Below are 25,384 nucleotides of genomic sequence, written 5' to 3' on the forward strand. Positions count from 1 at the left end.
ACAAAAATACAGAATATTCCTTCATTCTTCATGCTGTGCAAAGTGCTGTGAAGTATCAATGCTAATCGACCCTGAGCTCCATTAATGCAGCAATTTAAAAATTATATTTGGATGGGGAAGATTATCTAGGTCTTTATGAATTGTGAAAAGGTACATGGGACGTATGGGAACATTAATAATAATACTTAACTCATACATAGCACTGTTTAACAGTAGATTTCAAAGTGTTTTACAAAATTAAATTATGTATCATTTTACAAATGGGCAAACTGAGGTACAAACAAGTGAGCAGTAGTGTCTACCTTATAAATGAAAGTATTAAAATTATTTTTAAAAAAGGGATAATTTGTTCTTATGGCACATGTCTACACACATAGTTTCTAGGTATTTTTATTACTACCATGAAAATTACTGTAAAAAAAGTGTTAAAAATAAGCTGTTAAGTGTTAATTTGAGATCCATGAAGTTGGATTCATCAGTCTATGAACCATATGGGGTACATTCTGTAGGTAATTTACTACTCATTTTAAAACTTCCCACTCTGATGTTTTTGCTTTCAATATAGGCTCCTCAATTATTCTTGTCTCCCTCTGTCAAAAGCCTGTAAGCTTTGGGAGGGATATAAGGATGCATTAGTTCAGTTTTATATGAGTCTGCATGCTACAGAATATTACTAAAGATTCATTTTTAAAAGCATTACTTTGTTTCTTAATAAGAACATTTGATTTGTTAAACTACTTTAATCAGGAATGGTTTAGTTGCATTTATCTGGGATAATGTAGCAAATCTGACATTTATTTGTTTCTGTAACATGAGTAATGTTAATTTTATTAAGATTTCCAGCATGCTCAAATATTAGAACTAAGCTCTGTTTTATTGCAAATGCCTGTGTTTAGATATGCTTAGTGAAATGTTTTTCTACTCCTTGAAGATACAGTGCTTGCTTAGTGTGATTTGTAATGAAATTCAGGCAATCTCTAGCACTCTATTGTAATTCTCTGTTTTACATGTAAATTATATTTTGAATCACTATCTTTCCTCAATAGTGATTAAGCCTTCAAATAATGAAAAAGAGGTTAGTTTGTTTGTTTTTAATGATTCATTCCTCCTTTGGGAAAGACAAACTATGTACACTGTTATAGAATTTAGCAATTTGGAATGGATTGTTGAGTTACCCATAGCTAACTGTTTCTCTTTTTTTTAAAAAAAGTGCTGGCCAGGTTACACTTCACTCTAAGATAGGTGGATATAGATATGTCTTATTATTTAAATAGCATCAACGGTGGTCATTATGGTAAATATGAGACAAGGCCCCAGCTTACAATGTGGCTCATACAAATACCATGAGTAAAAGTTATCACCAGCACAGGCTAGAGAGAGGAATGGGTTATATGGGGGAAGACTTAGAGGTGGAAAAGCTCTTGGAAGAGCATGTATGAACTACATGGTGTAATCAACTGGGTTCTCATGGTGGTTCATATATATATAAAATGTGTTCTAAAATCCTAAAATGGGACCAGATCATCTCCTCTCCTTCAGGGTCTGGAGGTTCTCTGAATGGATCCTGTCTGTGTATCTTGGTGTCCCATGCATCCCTTTCGAATCCACACAGATATCCGTGCTTCAGGTCATACTGTTAGGAGTCTTGACTTAGGCTCTGTGCCTATAACTCCCTGAGTGGTGGCGTTTATTCACAGGAACTGGGACATCTCTTGCAGGAGAGGGCAAAGGACCAGGTCATAAAGGTTGACTTTCCATGGGGCTGGGACCTCCCTGCTTATATGTGGAGGTGAAAGGCCAGACATTCCAAAACCTATCCAGCCTGAGGGGGCCATTAGTTGGAAACACAGATGAACCTTCCATGTACCCCTCTTGTAGGTGTTTCTTTGGGGTGGTACAGGTTGGCCCATGCTAAGCAATGGAGAGTGCTGAAGTAGAGAGCAGCAGCAAAATGCTAGCTGAAAAAATGTGAATTGCAAGAAGCTATTTGAAGGAGAAGTAATGGATAATATATGGATGTAATTACAAATACATATAGAACACATACAGCATCCCTATATCTAAATGTGATGGATTTTCTTTATTACCACCCAAGAAACAAATAATAGGTTGATAGTAACAGGAGTGTGCATCACATGGGAATTGAACATTTACATAGCTTCTTGTGCCATTTAGTGCATTAACGTGCATAGTTTGCCACAAGAATTCTGTGATTAAACTGTAAGTGTTGGGAATTTATCATACTGGAACAGAGGAGTTAGCAAAGACTAGGACTATTTTTGTCTGTCTTTTCTTCTCTTGATTGTGCTGCAATATATAGGAAAAATAATCATATGTATACATAGATACATGTGGTCATGGCCTGGCTTCAAGTTCCTGTCGCAGACAGGACCTTCTAAGTGATTGCAAATCACATTCCTTCATAACTCCTAGGAATAAGTTGATTGAAATTAAAACTGAATAAGCCTCGTTCCTGCAACCAGGAGATTGTCTGAAGAAATATTTCACACATCTGAAGATACTCAGATGCCACAGTGTGGTATGCAAGTATTGATAGAAACAAAGAGTCTGATTTTTCTAGTCTAAGTGTTTATTTTTTGCTAATTTGCAGCCACAGGACCAAGTCTTCAGGTTGGCCACATCCTTCAGGAACCTGGAGCTTGAACCAGGGCCCACCCTATGGATGGGAGATGACGACAAACAGAGATGGGAGAGACTACTTCATCAAGTAGGTTGAACAGATTTAGCACGAGTTTTTGTTAGATGGATAGAGGCTGCAGTTCGGTACTGTAACTCTAGTACTTAGCACTCTTTCTCTCTGCATCTTGAGTTGACATCAGCTTCAGTTTTACCATGTTAATGCTCAACTGTTCTGGTTTGTGCACAAAGAGATGGTCTTGACCAGTCTTTGTGCCCTGTCTTTCTTTCACTGATGCATACTCTTTGGTATCTTCTGATATTGATAGAAACACAGATAACTTAAGGATCTGTTTTTCTTGGTATTTGATGTTCTGCTGAAGACAGTTTCCTAGAAGAGAACCTTACAGTGAAGAATTACAGTAAATATGATCCACAAAAATCCCTCCCAGGTTAAAAGAATGAGGCAAAAGATCAGTTTTGACTGGGATGAACAAATCTGCTCTCTCGGACATGTGATCCATTTTAGTTTGCCTGATATATTCATCATACTGGCAAAGAGAAAATAAGTTCTTTGATCCTATCTAGTTTGTAATCTAATTCTTAGATTTCCATTTGCTTGCACAGCTAAGATCCATGATCCTTTGCCTCTGGGTTTAAAGGATTGTAAGAGAAATTAAAAGGAATGATTAGATTGTAAACAAAGATTATGTTTGCTTTTCCTCCCCTTTAAAACTTTCCATAATTACTCTTTTGAACTGTCTGTGCCTTTGATTAAAATAGATTTTCCTGTCCAAGTAAGTGGAGCTCTGGTTTGGATTGTAGTTTGGAATACTTTTTTGCTAAGAACAAATGGAGCTGAAATATCAGAACCATCATTTGGTTTTACTCTATTTGTTGGTATTAGTTTAATTTACTTCTGCAAAGACTAGGCTAAGTGTTATTTAAGAAGCAGGATTTCAAAAGTGCTCAACACCTAGAACTGGTGGTCAGAATTTCTGAAGAGCTCAGCTCCTGTTAAGGCACCTAAATTAAGTGTCCAAAATTTCAAAAGGCCCTAGCACCCAGCAGCTCCCATGGTTCTAATTTTGTTAAATGTTCTTGATGGGAGCTCTGGGTGCTGAGCTCCTTTGAAAATCGGGGTGAGATCCTCATCCCCACTCCATGCTCTTCACATGGGGTGAAAGGGTTGGAATGTTATAAAGGAGACCTAAAAGCCATCAATCTAGTTAAAGGAGAGTTCTCCTAGCCTGTCTGCCTCACTTTTTGTGCTAAGAACTCACTCATAGCCATAGGAAACATAATGGAGGCAGGCGTTTTGGATAGGGCCACAGCATGTAGATTCTGAGTAGGCCCTGGGCGACCAGGGACAGAAATTTAGACAGGCCTCAGAGTGTTTAAATTATACCAAGGGCTGTAAACCAGCCCAGGATTGAGATGGTATAGCCCACCCTCGCCCACAGCCACTCTCATCCCTGGATTTGAGAGTTTTTTTCCAATCCAAAACTTACTCATATCACATGACCTTACAGGCTGGGATGTGTGTGTCAGTACTTCAAGTATCTTATTGTGTAAACTATGTTTTAGTGCCTCCAGCTATTAGCCAACAGAGATGCTTTAAAAAGTCAATCGTTTCCTTTAATAATTACCTCTTGATTTCTTATGCTTACATTCTGCTAGACTAAACTTGAAGTGCTGTGGTGTTTCTGTTTACAGGATTCTTTCTGAAATATTTTAGTCATTTAGTGTTTAACTATCAGCTTTACTGATTTTGACTACCCCGCAGTAACTAAAAATCCCAAAGACTATTTCCAACATGACTAGATCAGGTATATAATTTGGGAAGAATCTTTTAGAATTGTGCATTTTTGCTATTGTTACAAAGGACTAGTGAAGAATTTAGACAGGATCTTCCCAGAACTTTATTGCTGTCATTTGCTTTAACGGTAGTATCTAGCTAGTGAAGACAACCATTAAGCTTGAATCCTGAGTTCTCTCACTTCCAGAATGATACTAGTCAGACTGATAGTCTAATTCTCATGGATCAGTACAAAGCTGTACCTTACTATATTGAATGCATTAGCACTCATTAATTCTGTAAATTAATAGAGCATTTTCAAAGTTAATATCTGACTGGTAATTATCACCTCTGTCTGCAATTTTTGTTTGTTTTTCTGATTCCCTTTAATATGTTGAGGCTCCATGCTGTGTTACCGCCTTTCAAAATATTGTAGAAATTCTCTGATCAAAATTCCATAACAGTCAAAAGGGCCTTATGATGCCAAATTATACTGACCCTAGTGTTTAGTTTTTGTATTTAGTGTGTTTTAGTGCTCATAAAGATACTAAATTAACATTCTAGAGATGATAGCCCTCCATTCCCTTTGGGGCTATTATTCTATCTGCAATTGGCTATTTATTTATTTATTTGGATGTATACACACTGTAATTGAAGAGCACCCAACTGGTGTTCTGGATGCCCTTGACAGTTTTTTTTAAAAATGCTAACATAAGCAGTCCCATCAATTTCTTGCACATCAACAACTGAAATTAGTTGTTTCCATGCAACCCCCAGCCCTTCCCAACACCCATTTCCTTGTAGCTCAGAGAAACAAGATGAACATTACCACATTTTTACAGAACTGGGAAAGAAGTTAGGGCTTGTCTGCACTTAAAATGCTACCTTGGTGTAGCAGTTGGCCACTGTAGTGCTTAAGTGGAGACACTACCTATGCCGATGGGAGGGTTTCTCCCAGTGACATAGGTATTCCACCTCACTGAGAGGTGGTAGCTAGGTTGATGGGAGAATTCTACCATTGACCTAGTGCTGTCTACTCCAGGGGTTAGGTCGGTTTATCTGCGTCCCTCAGGGGGCATGTCTACACTACAAACTTAAATCAACCTATGTTAGGTTGACTTCCAGCCACAGTTATTACTGTGGTGGCAGATGTCCACACTACCCTCCTTCTCACCAGGAGCACTTCCACTGACTGAAGAGGGGCAGTGTGGGGGCTGAGAGATAGGGGTCTCAGCTCTGCACAGTTCCTCCCCCCCGCTCCCAGGCAGTAGCAGGTACCTGATTAACCTCTTAATGTTTAAAATGCCCAAATACTTGGTTGATAAGTATAGCCATCTTGCTAACAGCTAAGCATGTTTTGACTTGGTCATTACTAAGATGGGAAAACTGTTTGAAAGAAATGTAAGGTGACTGAACTAATGGCACCATCTGGGGTTGGACATGAAGGATGGGCAGTCTGTTGCTGAACATTTGTACTTACATTTCAGTGGATAGTATATAGAATAAACAAGTGATTTTCTATATGAAATTTTAGTTTGTACTGACTTCACTTGTGCTTTTTATGTATCCTGTTGTTAAACTAGGCAAATATCTAGATGAGTTGATGTACCCTCTGAAAGACCTCTGTACCCCCGGGATACATGTGCCCCTGGTTGAGAACCACTGCTTTACATGAGAATAATCACAGTACATCTGACTGTATGAGACATTTTGTAATGATGACTAAGGATAGCACTAGCTTTAAAAATGTACTCTGATCAGCATGCATCATCCCTCTGAAGCAGTAATGCATATTTCATTAAATCACTATCACTTGGGTGCATTAGAAACAGCTACTTTCGGAGAGCGAATACCTCAAGAATTTAGTTATGGGATTTGAAGCCATTTACTGCTGCACCGAGTCACCAGTTCAAATCTAGCAACGGTTGCTAGTGAATGATGGTCCTTACCATCTATGCACCATGTGGTGCTGGTACCTCAGGGTATATTTACACTGCAGCCCTAAGTCAGCCTATGTTAGGTCTTTTTATAGCCACCACAGTAATTACTACAGTGGATGATGTCCACACTACTCTTCTTCTGTTGGTGGTGCACGTCCTCACCAGGAGCACTTGCACTGGCTGAAGAGGGGCAGTGTGGGGTTCAGCTCCCTACCAGGAGCCCAGCTGCCTGCTTTCAGCTGGGAGTAGGGGAGGGCAGCCTCCAGGCTTCTTGACTCCCAGAGTGGGGAGCCTCTGGGCAGCAGCCTAACTGGGAATGGGCTTTCTTGTCAATTTCATGGGTCAGACAGCCAACAGTCAACGTAAGTAACCCAGGGTCTACACCGACACTGCTTTGCCATAACTACAGCATCATAAGCTCTATGGCTCTCATGGAGGTGGAGTTATGTCAGTATAATAGGGCATTTACATCAGCAGGACAAGACTGTAGTGTACACACTGACATAATTAGGTTGACATAAGCTGCCTGACATGGACCTAACAGTGTAGACCAGGCCTCAGTGATGAATGTGGTATAATGGATGGGAGGGCAGATAGATCTTAATGGGAGATCTCCACATCACAAAAACTGGCATGAATTTTAACCCTTGTTGGCCATCTCGGAAGAGGGAACCAAAGATAGATTTAGTAATTACCCACTTGCCCCCGGCTGTGGTCCCTTTCAGGCTTGAGTGAGGCACAGAGATGGGACATTGTGCTCTTACTGATACTATCTGTGTATCTGTTAGTTGTTTAAGTAGAAGGCTTCAGTGTCAATAGCCGTTAAACTGGCTCCTTTCATTAGCACTAAACTAACTTAAAAATGAAGCCAGTAATTTCCTCTCCTTCATTTTGACCTCTGCCTTCTAGGAACAGAAGAGCACAAGGAATGCTTTGCAAATTGACAGTTATGCCCATGGAAAAAGAAAAGAGATCAGCAAGATAGCACCTGTCATGTTGTCTTGGAGGTTAACAAATTATGACATAGGAGGAGATCTAGCAATTGAAATCCTTTTCTGGTTTTGATTAAAACTTCTCAAAGCAAGTAATATTGGTATACAAGGTGCACATGGGTTCTGCATAAGCAAATGAAATATTTCATCCAATGCAACATCAATTGCTTTTGAGTTGCATTATTTACTTTGTGTCATATGTGTAATATCCATTTAATAGTAGGACATATTTAAACACTGTAGTTATAAAGTAAGGGGGGGGGGAAAATATCTGATAGCATCTCTATATGAAATGAAAGGTACTTATGTGGTGTCATTGCAAAGGCTTTCTGGCATGAGTACAAAGCAATGGTGCTGGAACCAGGGCACTCCCTGGCTTAAAGTAGTAGTAACACACACCAAATACATGGTTTCCGTCATCAGCACTGCCACTATAAAAATACCCCCGATACCAAGGCATGTTTATTCTTTTCACTGAAGTAGATTTGGTTCCTTCTTTCAAATATGGGACTGCACCTGTGCACTGAGCTAATAAGTAGTAGCTTCCACTGCCTGACAACACTTTGCAGAATTGATACAAAAGCCTTTAACTGAAATACTTTGAGACGTGACTATCAGTTCACTACCTCCTTTTTACAGGATGGAAAATGACCATCCTGTACCAACTTAAAAAGAGACTTTTCTTGAATTAGGTCAAGTTTTCCATTAGCTAAAGTTCTATTAGGTCAAACTTCACTTCCTCCTTTTAAAAAAAATTGTTCACTTGCAATAGCCTCATGAGATGAACAACTAATTTTAGTAAAGGTTGCATGGGGATGGCAGTTGTATCATGTTAATCCTGCATATTAATCCTAAAACACAAACAACATAATGCAGGACTCTCAGTACAGAATAGCTAACAGCATATATTTAATGCATTTCTGGTCTATTTTCTATACTGGCCAATCCTCGCTTACAGACAGCCCCCCAGCCTAAAACAAATACTCTTCAGCAACCACACAACAAAAACACTAACCCAGGAACCTATCCTTGCAACAAAGCCCGTTGCCAACTCTGTCCACATATCTATTCAGGGGACACGATCAGAGGGCCTAATCACATCAGCCACACTATCAGAGGCTCGTTCACCTGCACATCTACCAATGTGATATATGCCATCATGTGCCAGCAATGCCCCTCTGCCATGTACGTTGGCCAAACCAGACAGAGTCTACACAAAAGAATAAATGGACACAAGACATCAAAAAATATAACATTCGAAAACCAGTTGGAGAACAATTCAGCCTCCCTGGACACTCAATTACAGACCTAAAAGTCACAATTAGTCAACAACAAAAAAAACCTTCAAACACAGACTCCAATGAGAAACAGCAGAACTGGAATTAATCTGCAAACTGGACACCATTAAATTAGGCTTGAATAAAGACTGGGAGTGGATGAGTCATTATAGTAACTAAAAACTATTTCCCCATGCTAATTTTTCCCCTACTGTTACTCACACCTTCTTGTCAACTGTTTGAAATGGGCCATCCTGATTATCACTACAAGTTTTTTTTCCTCCTGCTGATAATAGCCCACCTTAATCAATTGGTCTTGTTAAGAGTTGGTATGACAACCCCCATTTTTTTTCCATGTTCTCTGTGTAAATATATATATTCCTACTGTATTTTCCATTGCATGCATCCGATGAAGTGGGCTTTACCCCACAAAAGCTTATGCTCAAATAAATTTGTTAGTCTAAGGTGCCACAAGTACTCCTTGTTCTTTCTGCTGTTACAGACTAACACGGCTACCACTTTGAAACTTATTTCACAATATATCTATAGCCAGAACAATTGTTTTGCTGCCAAGGGATAAGTCTTTAAGTTATACTGTGTTTTACCTGAACTTTCATTCTTTGGTGGACTTCATCTAACTATTTTGCTGCTTGTAGTCCTTCTGGACAGTTTCTATAACAGCAAGCTTGGTTGTCTCTTCTAGCAGACAGAATTTTCTACCCTTCTTGCACATACAGTTTGTACAGCTGGCTTTCCAACAGTGTAGTCATGACAGCAAACACTCATTGACATTATTAATGGCAAGCCATTCATACCCCCTTATTAAGAACCAAAAATGTATACCTGATGCAGAAGCGAGGCTCACAAGCATACTAATCAGTTTGCCTGTCAATATGTTCTCCAGGGTATATCTCCAGATCAGCTGATCTTCTTTCACAGTATCCCTCTAGAGTTTATTCCATCAGAAGGTTCTCAAGGATATCTCAAGGGATTAGAAGAGTATGGTGAAGGTCTTATGGTTGTTACCCCACCATGTTCTTGGAAGAGCTACTGTTGTGTAACTCACCTATCAGGATAGTCTCAGAGAGCACAATCACCATGAACATTTGAGACAGCAGCTACCTCGTATATCTATAATTGTGATTTACTGTTGCCATCCTGTGCACTGACTGGTTGCATTGCAATCCTGCAGCTATCTCCCCAAGAAAAGAACCACACTGAGGTAGTGCAGAAACCAGGTACAATTTGGACAGTTTGCAAACTGGCAGAAGAGGAGGTGGCAATGAGTTAGCCTTACATTGCTTTTGGAAGCACCAATTTTCAGAGTGTTACCACAAGTTGAGTGGAAGGAATGCTCTAGAAGAGTGTAAACCGAACACTACAGTAGGGAAATTTCCCCCTAATTTTATATAGATTGCATATGATACTAACTATTTAAAATTAAACTATATCAAAATGTAATTTTGATGTGGCTAAGCTGACCTGTTTGTATTTCGTCCTCTCAAATGAACATGTCAGTTCTTAGAGGCAATTAATAACACTTGTATTTGACAAGCAGGATGAATCAGATTCATCAATTATGTCAGGCTCTCTCGTTGGCCATCTCCACTTAACCCCAACTCAGTAAATTTCTTCCTGTCCCATAAACTTAGCCACAGCAAAACCACTCAGGGTTGAGTTTAAGCAGGCCTGTGGATGTTTTTTCTTCTCTAATAATTTAAAAGTAATTCTTGCTGAAACTGAGGTGTTTTTTTAAAATTTGTAAGTGGATAAATGTAACCATTTGAAAGTGGGCCTACTGTATACAAAATGAAGAAACACTACAGTTAGTCAGTCAAGAGCTTCTGCTCACCTTTTCTACAAGAACAAAGATATCCATTGAAACTGAAAGGCAACACATTTAACAGTGAGAAAAAGTGGTAGTTTATTTTATAACCTATATAAATAACATGTGTAACTCACTGCCACAAGATACAGCAGAGGCCAAAATGCTTAGCAGGATTCCAAACAGGGTTAGAAATGTACATCACTAATGAATCCTTCTCTTTTAAAAAAACAAAAACAAAAAAACCCACCATGTAATTTAACTGTGAACAGATATAAATCCATACATTTCAGGCAGGTTATTCTGTAATTGTGAAGTTTCTTGAACCTTCCTCTGAACCATCTGATACTGGACACAGAGACAAGGTAGACTAGATGGACAACTCTTCTGACTGGTATGGCAATTCCTATTTTTCTACTCTTCATGCCACTGATATTTAAAATGAATACTGTGCTATAAGGGGAAAGTATGGTATCTCTCTTTCAGCCTGCCTGAGAATTTGCTGCATAGGGCTTGCATCTGCTCCATCAACTGATGATTTCTTGAGAGGTAGAATTGTTCCAGTGGGAAGGGGAGTTGGAGTAAAAGACAAAACAGGGAAGCACAAACACAAATTAATGTTTAAAGGATAGCTGAATAATTAGCAGGAAGCAGGAAAAAAAATTAGAGAGCAATCTAAGCGTCAATGGTCTGCTTAGAAACAACTTTCATACATTTTTGAAAGGAAAGTGACTGATAAATCTAACTTCTTACAGGAGGATACTGAATTTAATACTAGTCCTTCACTCTCAGAAAGGGTTGATTTATAAAACACGATAGATGTAGTGAACTGAATATTGACTGAGAAATTCGTTTTTAAACAAATAGTGATGTGACATAGAATATGGTAATCCCACATGCCAAACTAAACGAACAATAAGTTCCAGGGAAGACAGATGCCCTACAGAAAGAGTTGAGAGGGATAATAAGCTAATCTAGAAAGAAGACACTTCATTTTAGGTTAAGTTATATATCAATGGACTGTATTCAGCAGAAGAGAAATTGTTGTTTCAGAAAAGCATAAGCTGACAGACAATTTAAACAATCCTATTTCCCTAATTTTTTTGATAGCACGGTGAAGCCATTCATTTCAGGATCCTGGTCTCAACATTCAGGATCTGTTTTGTGACTTTCACCTCACCACCTTTTCCAAATTCATATGCCATGCGAGCTGGAGGCATGTAGCCGAAGCTTAATGTTCTATGGATGTCTGAGAGATCTTGCATCCTGAATTGGGGTGTGTGATGGAAGTTAGTTGGAATAAAAGATGGAGATTTCCTGGCAAATAGGGGAGGGTGTTGGGATCTGGGGAACTCCAGTGTGTCCTAGTTCAGAAGACATCCTGTTTATTCAGTGGGCTCAACTAATTTTCAATGTAGAATCCTCATATAGTATGAAGTAACTTATACTTCACACCACCAGTAACTATGTGCAGTAAAACATCACATCAACATTTCAGCATGCCCTTCATTGGGTGGCATGCAAGTTACTTCATTTGGTGAAGAATCTTATCCCCAGGTTGTAAGTATCTGTTTTCGATACCATTCTTTTTAAAGAGGAATTAAATAAAGCATAAACTCCTGTTTATGTAGCACCTAGAATACAAAATGCTTTGTTCAGGTTTTGCAGAGCCAGCCCGTAAGAAGAGAGTTAGAACAAACTAACAAATTAACAATCCTAGTCTAGATCATGTGCATAGAAACACTGTAAATGAAAGAACCATATTGATTTGCACTCCAGAAACACATGAGAGAAATTAGCCTATGCCTAATATAAAGGAATTGCGGAACAGTGGAGAAAAGGGGTGGGGGGGAGGAATGAAAATTACCAAAATATACTGATGTGCCTTTAAATAATACAGTCCAGCGAATACAGAGCTTCATGTCATGTATGTGTGGGATCTGAAACAATTACCTAATGTATTGTACACCTTGCAGGAAATATGGTATTTATGATGACTTTGCAACAGCCCTTAAAATAATTGTAAGGGCACATAGATTGAGGAGAACATGATTGCTGACAATCTCCTAAAAGCAGAAATTGATATTGGAGCCAACAAAGAAACAGATAATGATCTATGAAAATGCAGTCCTATTGTAAGATGCAATCATTTGGAGCATTATTGTAGAATAGTGTAGTACTTTGTTTTAATAAGGGATACTGAGAATGCTAATAAAACACTCCAAAACTTTATTTATATGTGGCCCCATTTTAAATTACCTTTTCTACGATAAAATACTACTTCATTACATTCAAAAAGTTGAGCTCCCAACTATAATGCTAAGAGGACACGCTGTATGTGTATGTTATGAATGCATAAAATGAGCAAATATCTTAACTGCACCTAAGCTAATCTAGTCACTAACAGCAGTGTGACTCATTGGAACATTTAAAAAGTCATTTCTGTGTCTAATGTTCACTAGTATCCTGTGCTGTTCTATGAAAAAGCCTCAATTTAAAATAAACCAATTAAACTGTGTGGCTGTTCAATTAAATTTTACCATGGCAACAAGGATTAGGCACACAAAGTAAAAACCTGCTGACAGTGCAGAGATTATTCCTAGTTTCTTACACTTATAGAAACAGCCAATTGAAGTTAAATTTTCTGCACCAAATATTGCGAGATGTAAAATGAAAGGGATTGACGTGCTTTTGATGCATCTTGGGACATCAGAGAATATTTTCCTGATCGGGGAAGTAATTAGCTGGAATTACAAATAGGAACATGGCAGACATATGAAAATGTGTAGGCTCCTGGGATTTAATCAGCATTCCCTAATTAAAACCTGGGGATTTATTTTGTTTAGAACAGTTCTCAAAGCCGGTCCGCCGCTTGTTCAGGGAAAGCCCCTGGCGGGCCGGACTGGTTTGTTTACCTGCCGCGTCCACAGGTTTGGCTGATTGGGGCTCCCAGTGGCCGCGGTTCGCTGCTCCAGGCCAATGGGGGCTGCGGGAAGTGGTGCGGGCCAAGGGACATGCTGGCCACGCTTCCTGCAGCTCCCATTGGTCTGGAGCGGCGAACCGCGATTGGCTGAACCTATGGACGCGACAGGTGAACAAACCGGCCCAGCCCGACAGGGGCTTTCCCTGAACAAGCAGTGGACCGGCTTTGAGAACCACTGGTTTAGAATACAGATATATGTGTGTATTTTTCCTATGCTTTGATTAGGGCACAGTATTCATTGATCTGTTCATGGGATTCCATGAACACAATCAGATTTAGATTTCTCTTTAGAAGAATACTCTGGCTGCTGTCATAAGTCTGTTGATGGCATGGTAGGACAATACAATGATCTGTCCTCAACCATTGATATGGTAGCTTTTAAATGTATTCTTAACATTATCTTCATAAATCACTTTTGTATGCAGATGATTTGTGACCAATGAATTAGATAGGGTGTATGTTGGAATGTCAATGACAGAAATCATGCTCCAAGTTAGATTGGCTACAACACAGAGTTTTTAAATCCCTATGGTGTGTCTGTAGTAGAGACAATTAACCTTTACTTTTCTCCATTGCATTTGTTACATCCCAGTCAGTGGTACAGATGTTGCCGTTGGATTAATTAATTAATCTCATTTTCCTCTGCTGGGATACATAGAACAAGCAAGGAGATTCCCATTTACTTTACTGAGTGTATGGATTGGATACAGAATGGATTGGATATTTTCATGGTGCCAGATCTGTGTCAGGAAGGGATAAGTATAATGTCTTTTCTAGCTCAAAGGCCCTAAAAGAGCTACCTCTTTTATCATGAAACTAATTGCTATCTGAGATCTTCCTTTCTTCTTGTGGAATGGTAAGCTGCTAGTTACCCTCCATGGTATATTTCTTGATGCTGGTGTGTTTACCACTGCCTCGGATCTTCGTTTAAAGAAAGATTGAGGAGGGTGTGGTAAGGCAAATGTGGTGCTATTTGGAATCCTCAGCTTTTCATGGTCCCTTTCAATTTGGCTTTGAGCTGGACCACGATACAGAATAGAACTACACCAGTCTCATTGGTTGAGCATCTCCTCCTCTTGATGGATAAATGTGAGGTGTCCATGCTGAATCTCTAATTTCACTGAAACATTAACCACCAGGTTTTGTTTTTCCTCTAGTGTTCATTCACGGGGATAAAAGGTCCTACCCTAGCCTGGCTCTCTTCTTTCTTCTCTAAGAGATCCCTGAATGTGATTTTTGGGTCATGTTTATCCGTCCTGAGGTCAGTTTTACATATGATTATGTAATGTTCTTTCTGCCACTCTCTTCCCATTCAACTTGTGATTGAGGAAGCTGGAGACAGGTTGTAAATCTGTTTGGGTCAAAATGCTATCAACATATGAATGATCTGCAGCTGTATGTCTTGTTTTTGGCAAATCCAGGTTGCATGGTGTCTTTCCCAATAGCTGATTAGGATGTGGACTTTGAGAGTAAATGAGCGGATATGTAATCCAAACCAATAAGAGTTGATAGTAGGATGAAGGATCTTCAGGTCATGATTACCCTGTCCCCCAGGTTGAGGTGGATTGTCCTTCAAAGAGGTCTGCGGTTTGGAAGATGCTTCTGGGTGCATGTGCTTGTTCCCAAAAACTTTTTAAAAAAATCTTTCTTATAAAATACTTGCAATCCTTTCTGTTAGATCCAGAACTTTGTTTGATAAACCATACATCTGTGACTACTAGATTAGATTATTGCAGTGTGTGACACCCATGAAGACCATCCTCAAGCTATAGCTGGTTCAAAATGCAGCTGCCCACCAACTACATTGGCTTCTAATTGCACCTGAAGTGAATTCAAGGTGCTGGTTGAATGTATGGCTTGGGTCATCAATATCTGACAAAACTCTCTCTTTCTCTCTCCCCATGTGTACATTCACAGCAGCAGAGATCTTAAGCTGGATTGCTCAGGATGAGAGTCCCTGCATGTAAATGTTTGGCTGATGTGGAGGTGTCCATACTAGAGGGCCCCTGACTCTGAAATTTGCTTCCCCCCTGTGGTCTGACAGAGTCCAGATTTGTTGGGTCTCACATGATGTTACAGATCATTTCCTTTTCTGCACCTTTTTTTGGTGTAATTTATTTTGTATTTGTTTAGATGAAAGACTTTAATTAAGAATCAGGCTAAGTATTATACCTGCTCAAAGATGTATTGAGTGCATTTATAAAGGGACAAATACTGAATACTCTTTATACTGGCTTGTACAATTTGTGCTGACTTGAAACTGTTCTGTCTCTGTAGGGCCTTAAATCTGCCAAGAGTTAAAAAACCAAAATCCCATATCCACAGATTCATAGAGGCATGTTTAAAGATCACGTGGCAGATGCAGGGGCTATACCAAAGCACCAGCACTCAGAATTTACTCCCTGCTAAGGTATCTTGTAGATGGAGAAGGGAGAGGTAATGAGCTATAGATGGAGGCTTAAGGCAAAATTAGGAGGTTAGAAGCTCTATATTAAAAAACAAAAAAACACCGTTAGCCAGCCAGGAGGAAACTTTTTAGGAATCAGTGCTGTACCATATGGAGAGGGCAGTGTTTTATATGTAGCCTGAGAAGGTACTTTTTCTTTAAAAACTTGTTGTTGTAAAATCCAGCTAATGCCTAAAGCTGCACAATAAAGTCTTTGGAGAAAAGTCATCTTGATAAAACGTTTTGTTTTGTCCTGAGGGCCTGCAGTGCCAACTTACACAAATAGTACATAGGGATTTAGTTGTATGAATCCATTCATGGTATCACACTAAAAATGAATCTACCAGTCTCCTAACATCCTTTAGGAAAAGAGGTTTTGTGTTTGGATATTTTTTTTATTTAGATTGGTTAAAGATAGCAGTTATGTGCTGAAGAATCCCAAAGCATCCGTTTGGATTCCTCTACAACAACGCCTAAGATTTTTAAAGTATAAAAGATTTCAAAAGAATGAGGTGTGATGGGCAATGTAGTCCATCTAGGTCTCACAAAGGCTCGTAGCTTTGCTGGCTTTCCCTGGGCAGCTCTACTACAGCTGGCCAGGAACACCATAGGACATTAAATCCAGTCACAGTTATCAAAACAATAGTATATATTCCAATTTCTATAGAGGTTCCTCCCCCGCCCCCCTCCCCCCCCCCCCGCTTAGAAACAGTTCTGTTCATTTTCACACTACAGTTAATTAACGCTGAAGCAAGCTAATGGCTGAATCATGAGACCAGCTGCTTCTATGGCACAATGTCCTAGAGGGGAATCCTATCACTTGAACATAGTGTGTAATGGTTACACAGCTGCCTAATCCATCTCTTGAGATGGAGTCTGTGATTTTACTTAAGCAATTGTGCCCTTTGTAATGATGCCAGGATGTTAGGGCCTAGCTGGGACAGGATAAGAATTTGCTTACAGCTGCTTGGAGCAGGAAGTTTCTTTACCTAAATTCTCACCTGTATGGCAACAAGCAGTACTGCACATCCTGTATGAGCCTAGAGTAGATTGGGGTTTCATCCACCTAGTCCTTATACATCAGACTGATCATTCCCAGGATCAGTCATCCCAGTACACAAACAGGACCCACCAACTCAAAATGGCACCACACCCTGCCATAACAGATGCAAAACCTACAGACATCTCTACTGCTGTGATGATCAATACACCTTTCAAGATCCAGGGATCCTAACATGTGGTGTACTTCGTTCAGTGCATCAAATGCCCCAACAACAACTATGTGGGTGAAACGAGACAATCACTTTGCTCTTGAATGAACTCTCACACAAAAGACAAAAACCACCATCTCATCCATCAATGAACACTTTTCACAAAGCGATCACTACATGTCTGATCTTTCAGTACTTGTCCTCAAAGGAAACCTGCACAATATCTTCAAAAGGCGAGACATTGGAAACTTACATTCATAACTCTCCTAGACACTAAAAACCATGGACTCACCAGGGACACTGGTTTTATGGCTCATTACAATTTGTAACACTCCACAGTCTGCTAACTGTTAATTGGTTCAAACCCCTTATACATAACTTTTAATTGTCCACTTTATTGCAAGTGGCCTCCTACAACGTGTTACCCCTTACGCTTAACAATCTGTCCCAACCTGTATTTAGCTCAGATACTCTGATTTCCCTCCCCAGACCTAAGAAGAGCTCTGTGTAACTTAAAAGCTTGTACCTTCCACCAACAGAAGTCGATCCAATAAAAGATATCACCTCACCCACCTTGTGTCTCTCAAAATCAGCTGTATAGCAATTAGTCTGCTGTCACTTAAATTGGATTTGGCCTTATGTAAACATCTTTACCTGTTGGAACTCCCAGGCACATCTGTGCAACACAGAATGCCACAGACAATATATTGCTTGTACTGCAGTAACACCTAAAGTCTACCAACCATTGTCTACTGGGGCTCCATTGTGTTCAGTACTGCAGAGATCATAATAAGAGATGATCCCTGCCCCACATGCATGTAATCTAAATAGACAAGTCATGTGGAGTGGGAGAAGGGAAATATCCCCCTTTTGCAGATGGAAAACTGAGGTACAGTAAGATTAAAGGTCACACCAAGGGCACACAAAGTTTGTAGCAGATCCAGGAATTGAACCCAAGCCTCCTGAATTCTAGTCCAGTGCTTTCACAAGACAACTTTTCCTTTGCCAGTATAGGCTGTAAATAAACTAGTGGATACAGGAAAAGAACTATTCAACCCTCTAATTGATGGGCTAAATATTGTGGAAAATACATGTCCAAAAGTAATAGTGGTGGTTTGTTGCAAAGATTAATTGTAGAAAGATGATCCTTTTGTTCCCCTTTTGTTTTTTAACCTTGTTTTGTCACATGAACAAATACTAATAAAAAACACATACTTACCTGAAATATGTATGTATCCATCTTTTGATTTCCCATGATTTCAAATGGTTCTACTGTGGAGATAATTCATTAGCATTGGTTTACATTCCTTAGAAAAGAAGACTAAATAAAGCATTTGCTTGTGTGGTTATTGTTGTACTATAATTTCCGTTTAGCGGCCACAAATCTCATACTGAAATATATGTGCCAAAATTTCAAATTTTGTGTGGCACTTCAAAACATATATGGGCTTCTGATTTTCAGAGATGCCAAAACATCCGCAACCCCCAGTGGGAGACAGTTGCTCAACAACTCTGAAAATCCAGTCATTTTATTTTAGGAGCCTAAATATGCATTTAGGTTATTAACTTTGCCACCTAGGCTAGGATTTTCAAAAAGGTCTGTGTGAGTTGATATTTAACTGCTCGACTCCCTGTCATGGGGTCACTCATCACACTGGTGCCTCCTGCTAGGCGTTTCAGGAATTAGCTCTGTCCCAGCGGGTGCACCCTCAGGTGGTGGTGGTTCTCCCATCCTCACTACCGTCTGCAGACCCATTACAGCTCCTGTCTCTCAGTGTCTGATTTTTGGCACAGCCCTCTGGCCGTGTCACCATCTGTTCCCCCCCGTTCCGGGGGACTCCTTCAACAAGAATCCAGTCACCCCTTGCAGCGGCTTGGCAGTCCACAGCTGGGCTAGAATCATAGAATATCAGGGTTGGAAGGGACCTCAGGAGGTCATCTAGTCCAACCCCCTGCTCAAAAGCAGGACCCATACCCAATTAAATCATCCCAGCCAGGGCTTTGTCAAGCCTGACCTTAAAAACATCTAAGGAAGGAGATTCCACCACCTCCCTAGGTAACGCATTCCAGTGTTTCACCATCCTCCTAGTGAAAAAGTTTTTCCTAATATCCAACCTGAACCTCCCCCACTGCAACTTGAGACCATTACTCCTTGTCCTGTCCTCTTCCACCACTGAGAATAGTCTAGAACCATCCTCTCTGGAACTACCTCTCAGGTAGTTGAAAGCAGCTATCAAATCCCCCCTCATTCTTCTCTTCTGCAGACTAAACAATCCCAGTTCCCTCAGCCTCTCCTCATAACTCATGTGTTCCAGACCCCTAATCATTTTTGTTGCCCTTCGCTGGACTCTCTCCAATTTATCCACATCCTTCTTGTAGTGTGGGGCCCAAAACTGGACACAGTACTCCAGATGAGACCTCACCAATGTTGAATAGAGGGGGATGATCACGTCCCTCGAACTGCTCACTATGCCCCTACTTATACATCCCAAAATGCCATTGGCCTTCTTGGCAACAAGGGCACACTGCTGGCTCATATCCAGCTTCTCGTCCACTGTCACCCCTAGGTCCTTTTCCGCAGAACTGCTGCCTAGCCATTCGGTCCCTAGTCTGTAGCTGTGCATTGGGTTCTTCCATCCTAAGTACAGGACCCTGCACTTATCCTTATTGAACCTCATCAGATTTCTTTTGGCCCAATCCTCCAATTTGTCTAGGTCCCTCTGTATCCTATCCCTGCCCTCCAGTGTATCTACCACTCCTCCCAGTTTAGTATCAGGGCTGCTCCTCCAGTGACTAGTGTGTGTGGGGGGGTGCCCAGTCCCATCCATTACTCCAGGCCCCAACCCCTGCTGCCTCTTCCTTCCAGCTCACTGTCTCTATCCCCTGGGCCACTTCCCCACAGCCTTAGTTCCTTCTGCGACTGCCTCTGGCTCCAGCTCCTTTGCCCAAGGCCTCAAGCCTGTGAGTCCTGGCAGCCCATCAGGAGCTCTCCCTAGGTCCTGGCTAGCACCTGCCCTTCCCCAGGTGCTAGTCTCTCTGTAGCCCTGTAGTAAGCCAGTCTTCGCCCTCAGGCTCCCTGCAGCAGACTCCCTCACTCTAGTCTGCAGCTTCCTTTGATATGGCCTGGCTAGGCTCTGATTGGCTGGTCCAGCTGCCGCCCTAATTCTCTGCAGCTGCCTCCCTAATTGGCTGTTTCCCCTGCAGCCACTCCTTTGGCTGCCTGCTGCTCAGCCTCTGTAGGCTGGTTTTAACCCTCTCAGGGCCCGTCACACTCCCTTTTGAAAATCCCCGGCTCAGGCTTGGAAATATTGGCCAGAATCATGTTGTATGTGAAAGTATAGTATAAAATACACTAGCATGTTGTGCCTCAATTTTTTCTTTGTGGTAACAGATTATGAAGAGACTTTAAAAAGCAAAATTAGACTGTTACTAACAAAGACATTTTTGAAATGAGCTATTTTTAGTATCTGTTTGAAATGGCCCCTGTTATCATAATAATTCCTCACAACCATTAATGAAGTTATTGTCAGAATACCCCGTGAAGTGGTGGTATCCCCATTTTACAGATGGAGAACTGAGACACCAAGAGAGACTAAATTACTTATCCACAGTCACACAGGAAGTCTGTGGTGGAGTGTGGAATTGAACAGGGGTGTTTGAGTCCCCGGTGAACACCCGAAGCATTGGGCCAGCCATCAGCATTATCTTATTCATATAAACCCTCTATCTGGCTACCTATTCCAGGATTTTCTGAAGACCTGGCAACAAAAAAGCTAAGCATTCTGCTTATAGATGGGCAGTGGATTTCCAGCCATTGGAGGACCTTGGAAGGCTTTACAAATAGAATCATAGAATATCAGGGTTGGAAGGAACGTCAAGAGGTCATCTAGTCCAACCCCCTGCTCAAAGCAGGACCAATTCCCAACTAAATCATCCCAGCCAAGGCTTGAACAAGCCTGACCTTAAAAACTTCAAAGAAAGGAGATTCCACCACCTCCCTAGGTAACGCATTCCAGTGCTTCACCACCCTCCTAGTGAAAATTTTTTTCCTAATATCCAACCGTAAACCTCCCCCACTGCAACTTGAGACCATTACTCCTTGTTCTGTCATCTGCTACCACTGAGAACAGTCTAGATCCATCCTCTTTGGAATCCCCTTTCAGGTGGTTGAAAGCAGCTATCAAATCCCCCCTCGTTCTTCTCTTCCGCAAACTAAACAATCCCAGTTCCCTCAGCCTCTCCTCATAAGTCATGTGTTCCAGACCCCTAATCATTTTTGTCGCCCTCCGCTGGACGCTTTCCAATTTTTTCACATCCTTCTTGAAGTGGGGGCCCAAAACTGGACACAGTACTCCAGATGAGGCCTCCCCAATGTTGAATAGAGGGGAATGATCACGTCCCTCGATCTGCTGGCAATGCCCCTACTTATACATCCCCAAATGCTATTGGCCTTCTTGGCAACAAGGGCACACTGTTGACTCATATCCAGCTGCTCGTCCACTGTAACCTCTAGGTCCTTTTCTGCAGAACTGCTGCCGAGCCATTCGGTTCCTAGTCTGTAGTGGTGCATGGGATTCTTCCGTCCTATGTGCAGGACTCTGCACTTGTCCTTGTTGCACCTCAGCAGATTTCTTTTGGCCCAATCCTCTAATTTGTCTATGTCCCTCTGGATCCTATCCCTACCCTCCAGCGTATCTACCTCTCCTCCCAGTTCAGTGTCATCTGCAAACTTGCTGAGGGTGCAATCCACGCCATCCTCCAGATCATTTATGAAGATATTGAACAAAACCGGCCTGAGGACCGACCCTTGGGGCACTCCGCTTGATACCTGCTGCCAACTAGACATGGAGCCATTGATCACTACCCATTGAGCCCGACTTTCTATCCACCTTATAGTCCATTCATCCAGCCCATACTACTTTAACTTGCTGGCAAGAATACTGTGGGAGACAGTGTCAAAAGCTTTGCTAAAGTCAAGGAACAACATGTCCACTGCTTTCCCCTCATCCACAGAGCCAGTTATCTCGTCGTAGAAGGCAATTAGATTAGTCAGGCATGACTTTCCCTTGGTGAATCCATGCTAACTGTTCCTGATCACTTTCCTCTCCTCTAAGTGCTTCAGAATTGATTCCTTGAGGACCTGCGCCATGATTTTTCCAGGGACTGAGGTTAGGCTGACTGGCCTGTAGTTCCCCGGATCCTCCTCCTTCCCTCTTTTAAAGATGAGCACCACATTAGCTTTTTTCCAGTCATCCAGGACCTCCCCCGATTGCCATGAGTTTTCAAAGACAATGACCAATGGCTGTGTAATCACATCCGCCAACTCCTTTAGCACTCTCAGCTGCAGCGCATCCGGCCCCATGGACTTGCGCATCCGGCCCCATGGACAGCTTTTCTAAATAGTCCCGAACCACTTCTTTCTTCACAGAGGGCTGGTCACCTCCTCCCCATGCTGTGCTGCCTAGTGCAGTAGTCTGGGAGCTGACATACTAATGAAACAGGTGGGTCAGCTTAATCATCTCTGTTTTACAGACCGCTCAAGGCAATTTAGCCTGCCAGTTTAAAATTGGCATAAAGACCAGTGTTTTTCGAGAATTTATGCAGTATGCTGCTTAAATCAGGGCATACTCTGAAAAACTGATCTGGCTTCAGATACAGTGTAATCACTATTTTCTAAACACTGTCACAGTATGATGGATGACAACTCCGTAAAAAGCTATTTTGCTTTCATCAGGAGATAGCAGAGGAAATGTATTTCCTCATTTATTTATAAGCAGGAACAGCAAAAAATAGTCTTTCAGGGAAAGAAGTAATATCTACAATCTTATTAAAGTGAAAGCACTAAAGTGAACTGCTAATATGGGGACGGGAAGTTCAGTGCATCAGCAATATTTTATTACTAACATCTTTGAGTTTTATACTATTGTCCAAATAAGGACAGGAATGAATCAATTAATTTCATCAAGATATGTAGACTGTCATATTTTACCCACACAGGTAAAAAAATAATTGCTGACATCTGAAATATTCTTTTGACTGCAAGGTGCAGAATTCTGTCGCCCATATGCACTGGTACAGTACTATAGAAAATGTATTCCGTGACTTTAGAGCTTTAGCAACATTTCTGAATCAATTCTACGACTACCAGGAACGTAAAGCCTCATGCTTTGTAAATGTGCAAATCTGACAATTCTGCAGACTCCAGAATAACAGTTCAAATTCATTTTTCATTGAAATGATGTGAGCTTCCAAAGCCTTAACAGTTTTGGCACCCTGTGTAATAATGTCCTTTTTTTAAACCTAAAGTTGCAGGTTGATCTTTCGAAAAAAATCAGTCTGAAGATAGTCTTTTCCCTCAATGTTCAATAAAAATGATGTAGTGCTTGACAGCTACAGTAAATGGTTCCTCTGAGCAAATCTATCAACAGCTGCAAAGAAGGAGCAGCTTATGCCCCAGAGTACCCAACTGATGCTCGACTCCAAATACATTGTAAGAATGTGCAGACTAGAGGAGATTGCCCTTGGTGTGCAAGTAGGTTTCAACAAGGGAAATAGTGTCAAGCACAATAGTGCTGCTCAAAAATAGGGGGGTAGGAATTGCCATACTGGAACAAACACATGGTTTATCCATTCTAGTATCTGGTCTCTGGTGTTTCAGAGGGAAGGTCCAAGAAACTCCATAATAGGCAGATGTGGGATAATCTGCCCTCCATGAAAGTCTTGTTCTAACTCCAAGTAGTTAGAGATTGGCTTAAGCCTTGAAACATGAGGTTTTTAATCTTTCCCAAACTTTTATTATTAGCTCTTGTAATTCTGGTTATTCTTGATATCCATGTAAATATCCAGTCCCTCTTTCAACTTTGCTAAATTCTTGGCCTCAACAATATATTGTGACAATGAGTTCCACAGTCTAATTACACATTGTATGAAAAAGTAATTATTTTATAAGTTTTGAATTCGCTGCCTTTCAATTTCATTGAATGTCCTCTGATGAGAACAAAAGGTAGGTAGGCAGACCCAAAGCCCCTATCCATCTTTTCAGTACATTAGAGAGACATGGTGCGTGAGGTAATATTTTTTTTCATTGGACCAGCTTAAGATATTACCTCACCCACCTTGGTTCCCTAATATTCTGGGACCAGTATAGCTACAACTACACTGCATTTTCAACACATTCATTATTTTATGTTTCATGTAATTCATCTCCTTATTCTCAGGGAAACAATTCCAATCTTTTCCATGAATGATATTACAAAGGTTTTATTTATTTGTTTACTGTTTCAATTAAAATAATTTTAAGGCGATGTACAAATTAAATCAAGAAGATGCAATATTTTGGTTTTTAGGTTACAAATGGACCATGCCACTGCATCTTTCATATTTCATTTACTACACAGTTACTTTCTCTTCCACTTTTCCCAGCTGGCTGGGGTTAGGTCGCTGGATCAATTAACCTTTTCTGGGCTTGCCAGACCAAAGCTCGCTCCATATCTCTTCCCATACAGAGTCTATCTGCTGTTTTCTTGGCCATCTTCTTGTTCTTTTTCTGTGAACGCTAGATGAAAATGCCTCCCTAACAGAATTCCCTTTATCCATCCTTCATACGTGTCCATATCATCTCGGCCTTCTCTCTTGTTGCTTCTCTTTGATATCACAGATCTTGGTCTAACTCCTGATTACCTGTTTCTGCATGTGGTTCAGCAATGTCATCACTCTCACTGCCCCCAAGCATTTCATGTCAATGGCTTCAAGTCTTCTCAACTCTTTGGTTGTCCATGTCTCTGATCCGTACAGAAGAGCTGGTCTTACCATGGTTTTCTATGGTTGTCTCTCAAGTAGTCAGGGCATCCTTTTACCATAAATCACTCCACTGATTGTGTGCCAGACTTCCCCTACATGCAGCAGCTTTGCTTGCAGCTCTGTCGATTTCTCCATAATATGAGTAACTATCCAGAATTCCTTAACTACCAGTTAACAGGATCACCAGTCCGGCTACTTTTGAAAAAAAAGTTAGTGAAGAAAACACATATACTACACTAGAATGTCCTCTATTAGTATGGCCACAGGAAATGAAACAACTAAACAGGCTATGGACTGCTATTCTATTCTGTGTAGGTTCTTATACCACCTTCATCATCATAGTATATCTCCACCTTTGAGTAGTGCATTAAGCAACATGACTATTATCTTTCACAAGTGATTTGTTCTGTCTCTCATCCGCTTCCCCAGTGGGATAATTGTGTGTGCGGGGTTTTGTTTTGTTCCGGTAGAGTTT

General features: G+C 40.8%; 1 protein-coding gene across 1 annotated transcript in view; it reads left to right on the forward strand.

Annotated features, from left to right (window-relative positions):
- The window catches only part of FRMPD4 (FERM and PDZ domain containing 4), a 403,801-nt gene that overhangs the window by 247,839 nt on the left and 130,578 nt on the right, over window positions 1-25,384 (forward strand). The window contains exon 2 of the mRNA XM_077815620.1: window positions 2,612-2,728. Coding sequence (XP_077671746.1) covers window positions 2,612-2,728 — 117 coding nt within the window. The remainder of the gene's footprint in view (window positions 1-2,611; window positions 2,729-25,384) is intronic.

Source organism: Eretmochelys imbricata, chromosome 1 (assembly GCF_965152235.1).
Source record: "Eretmochelys imbricata isolate rEreImb1 chromosome 1, rEreImb1.hap1, whole genome shotgun sequence".
NCBI lineage: Eukaryota > Metazoa > Chordata > Testudines > Cheloniidae > Eretmochelys > Eretmochelys imbricata.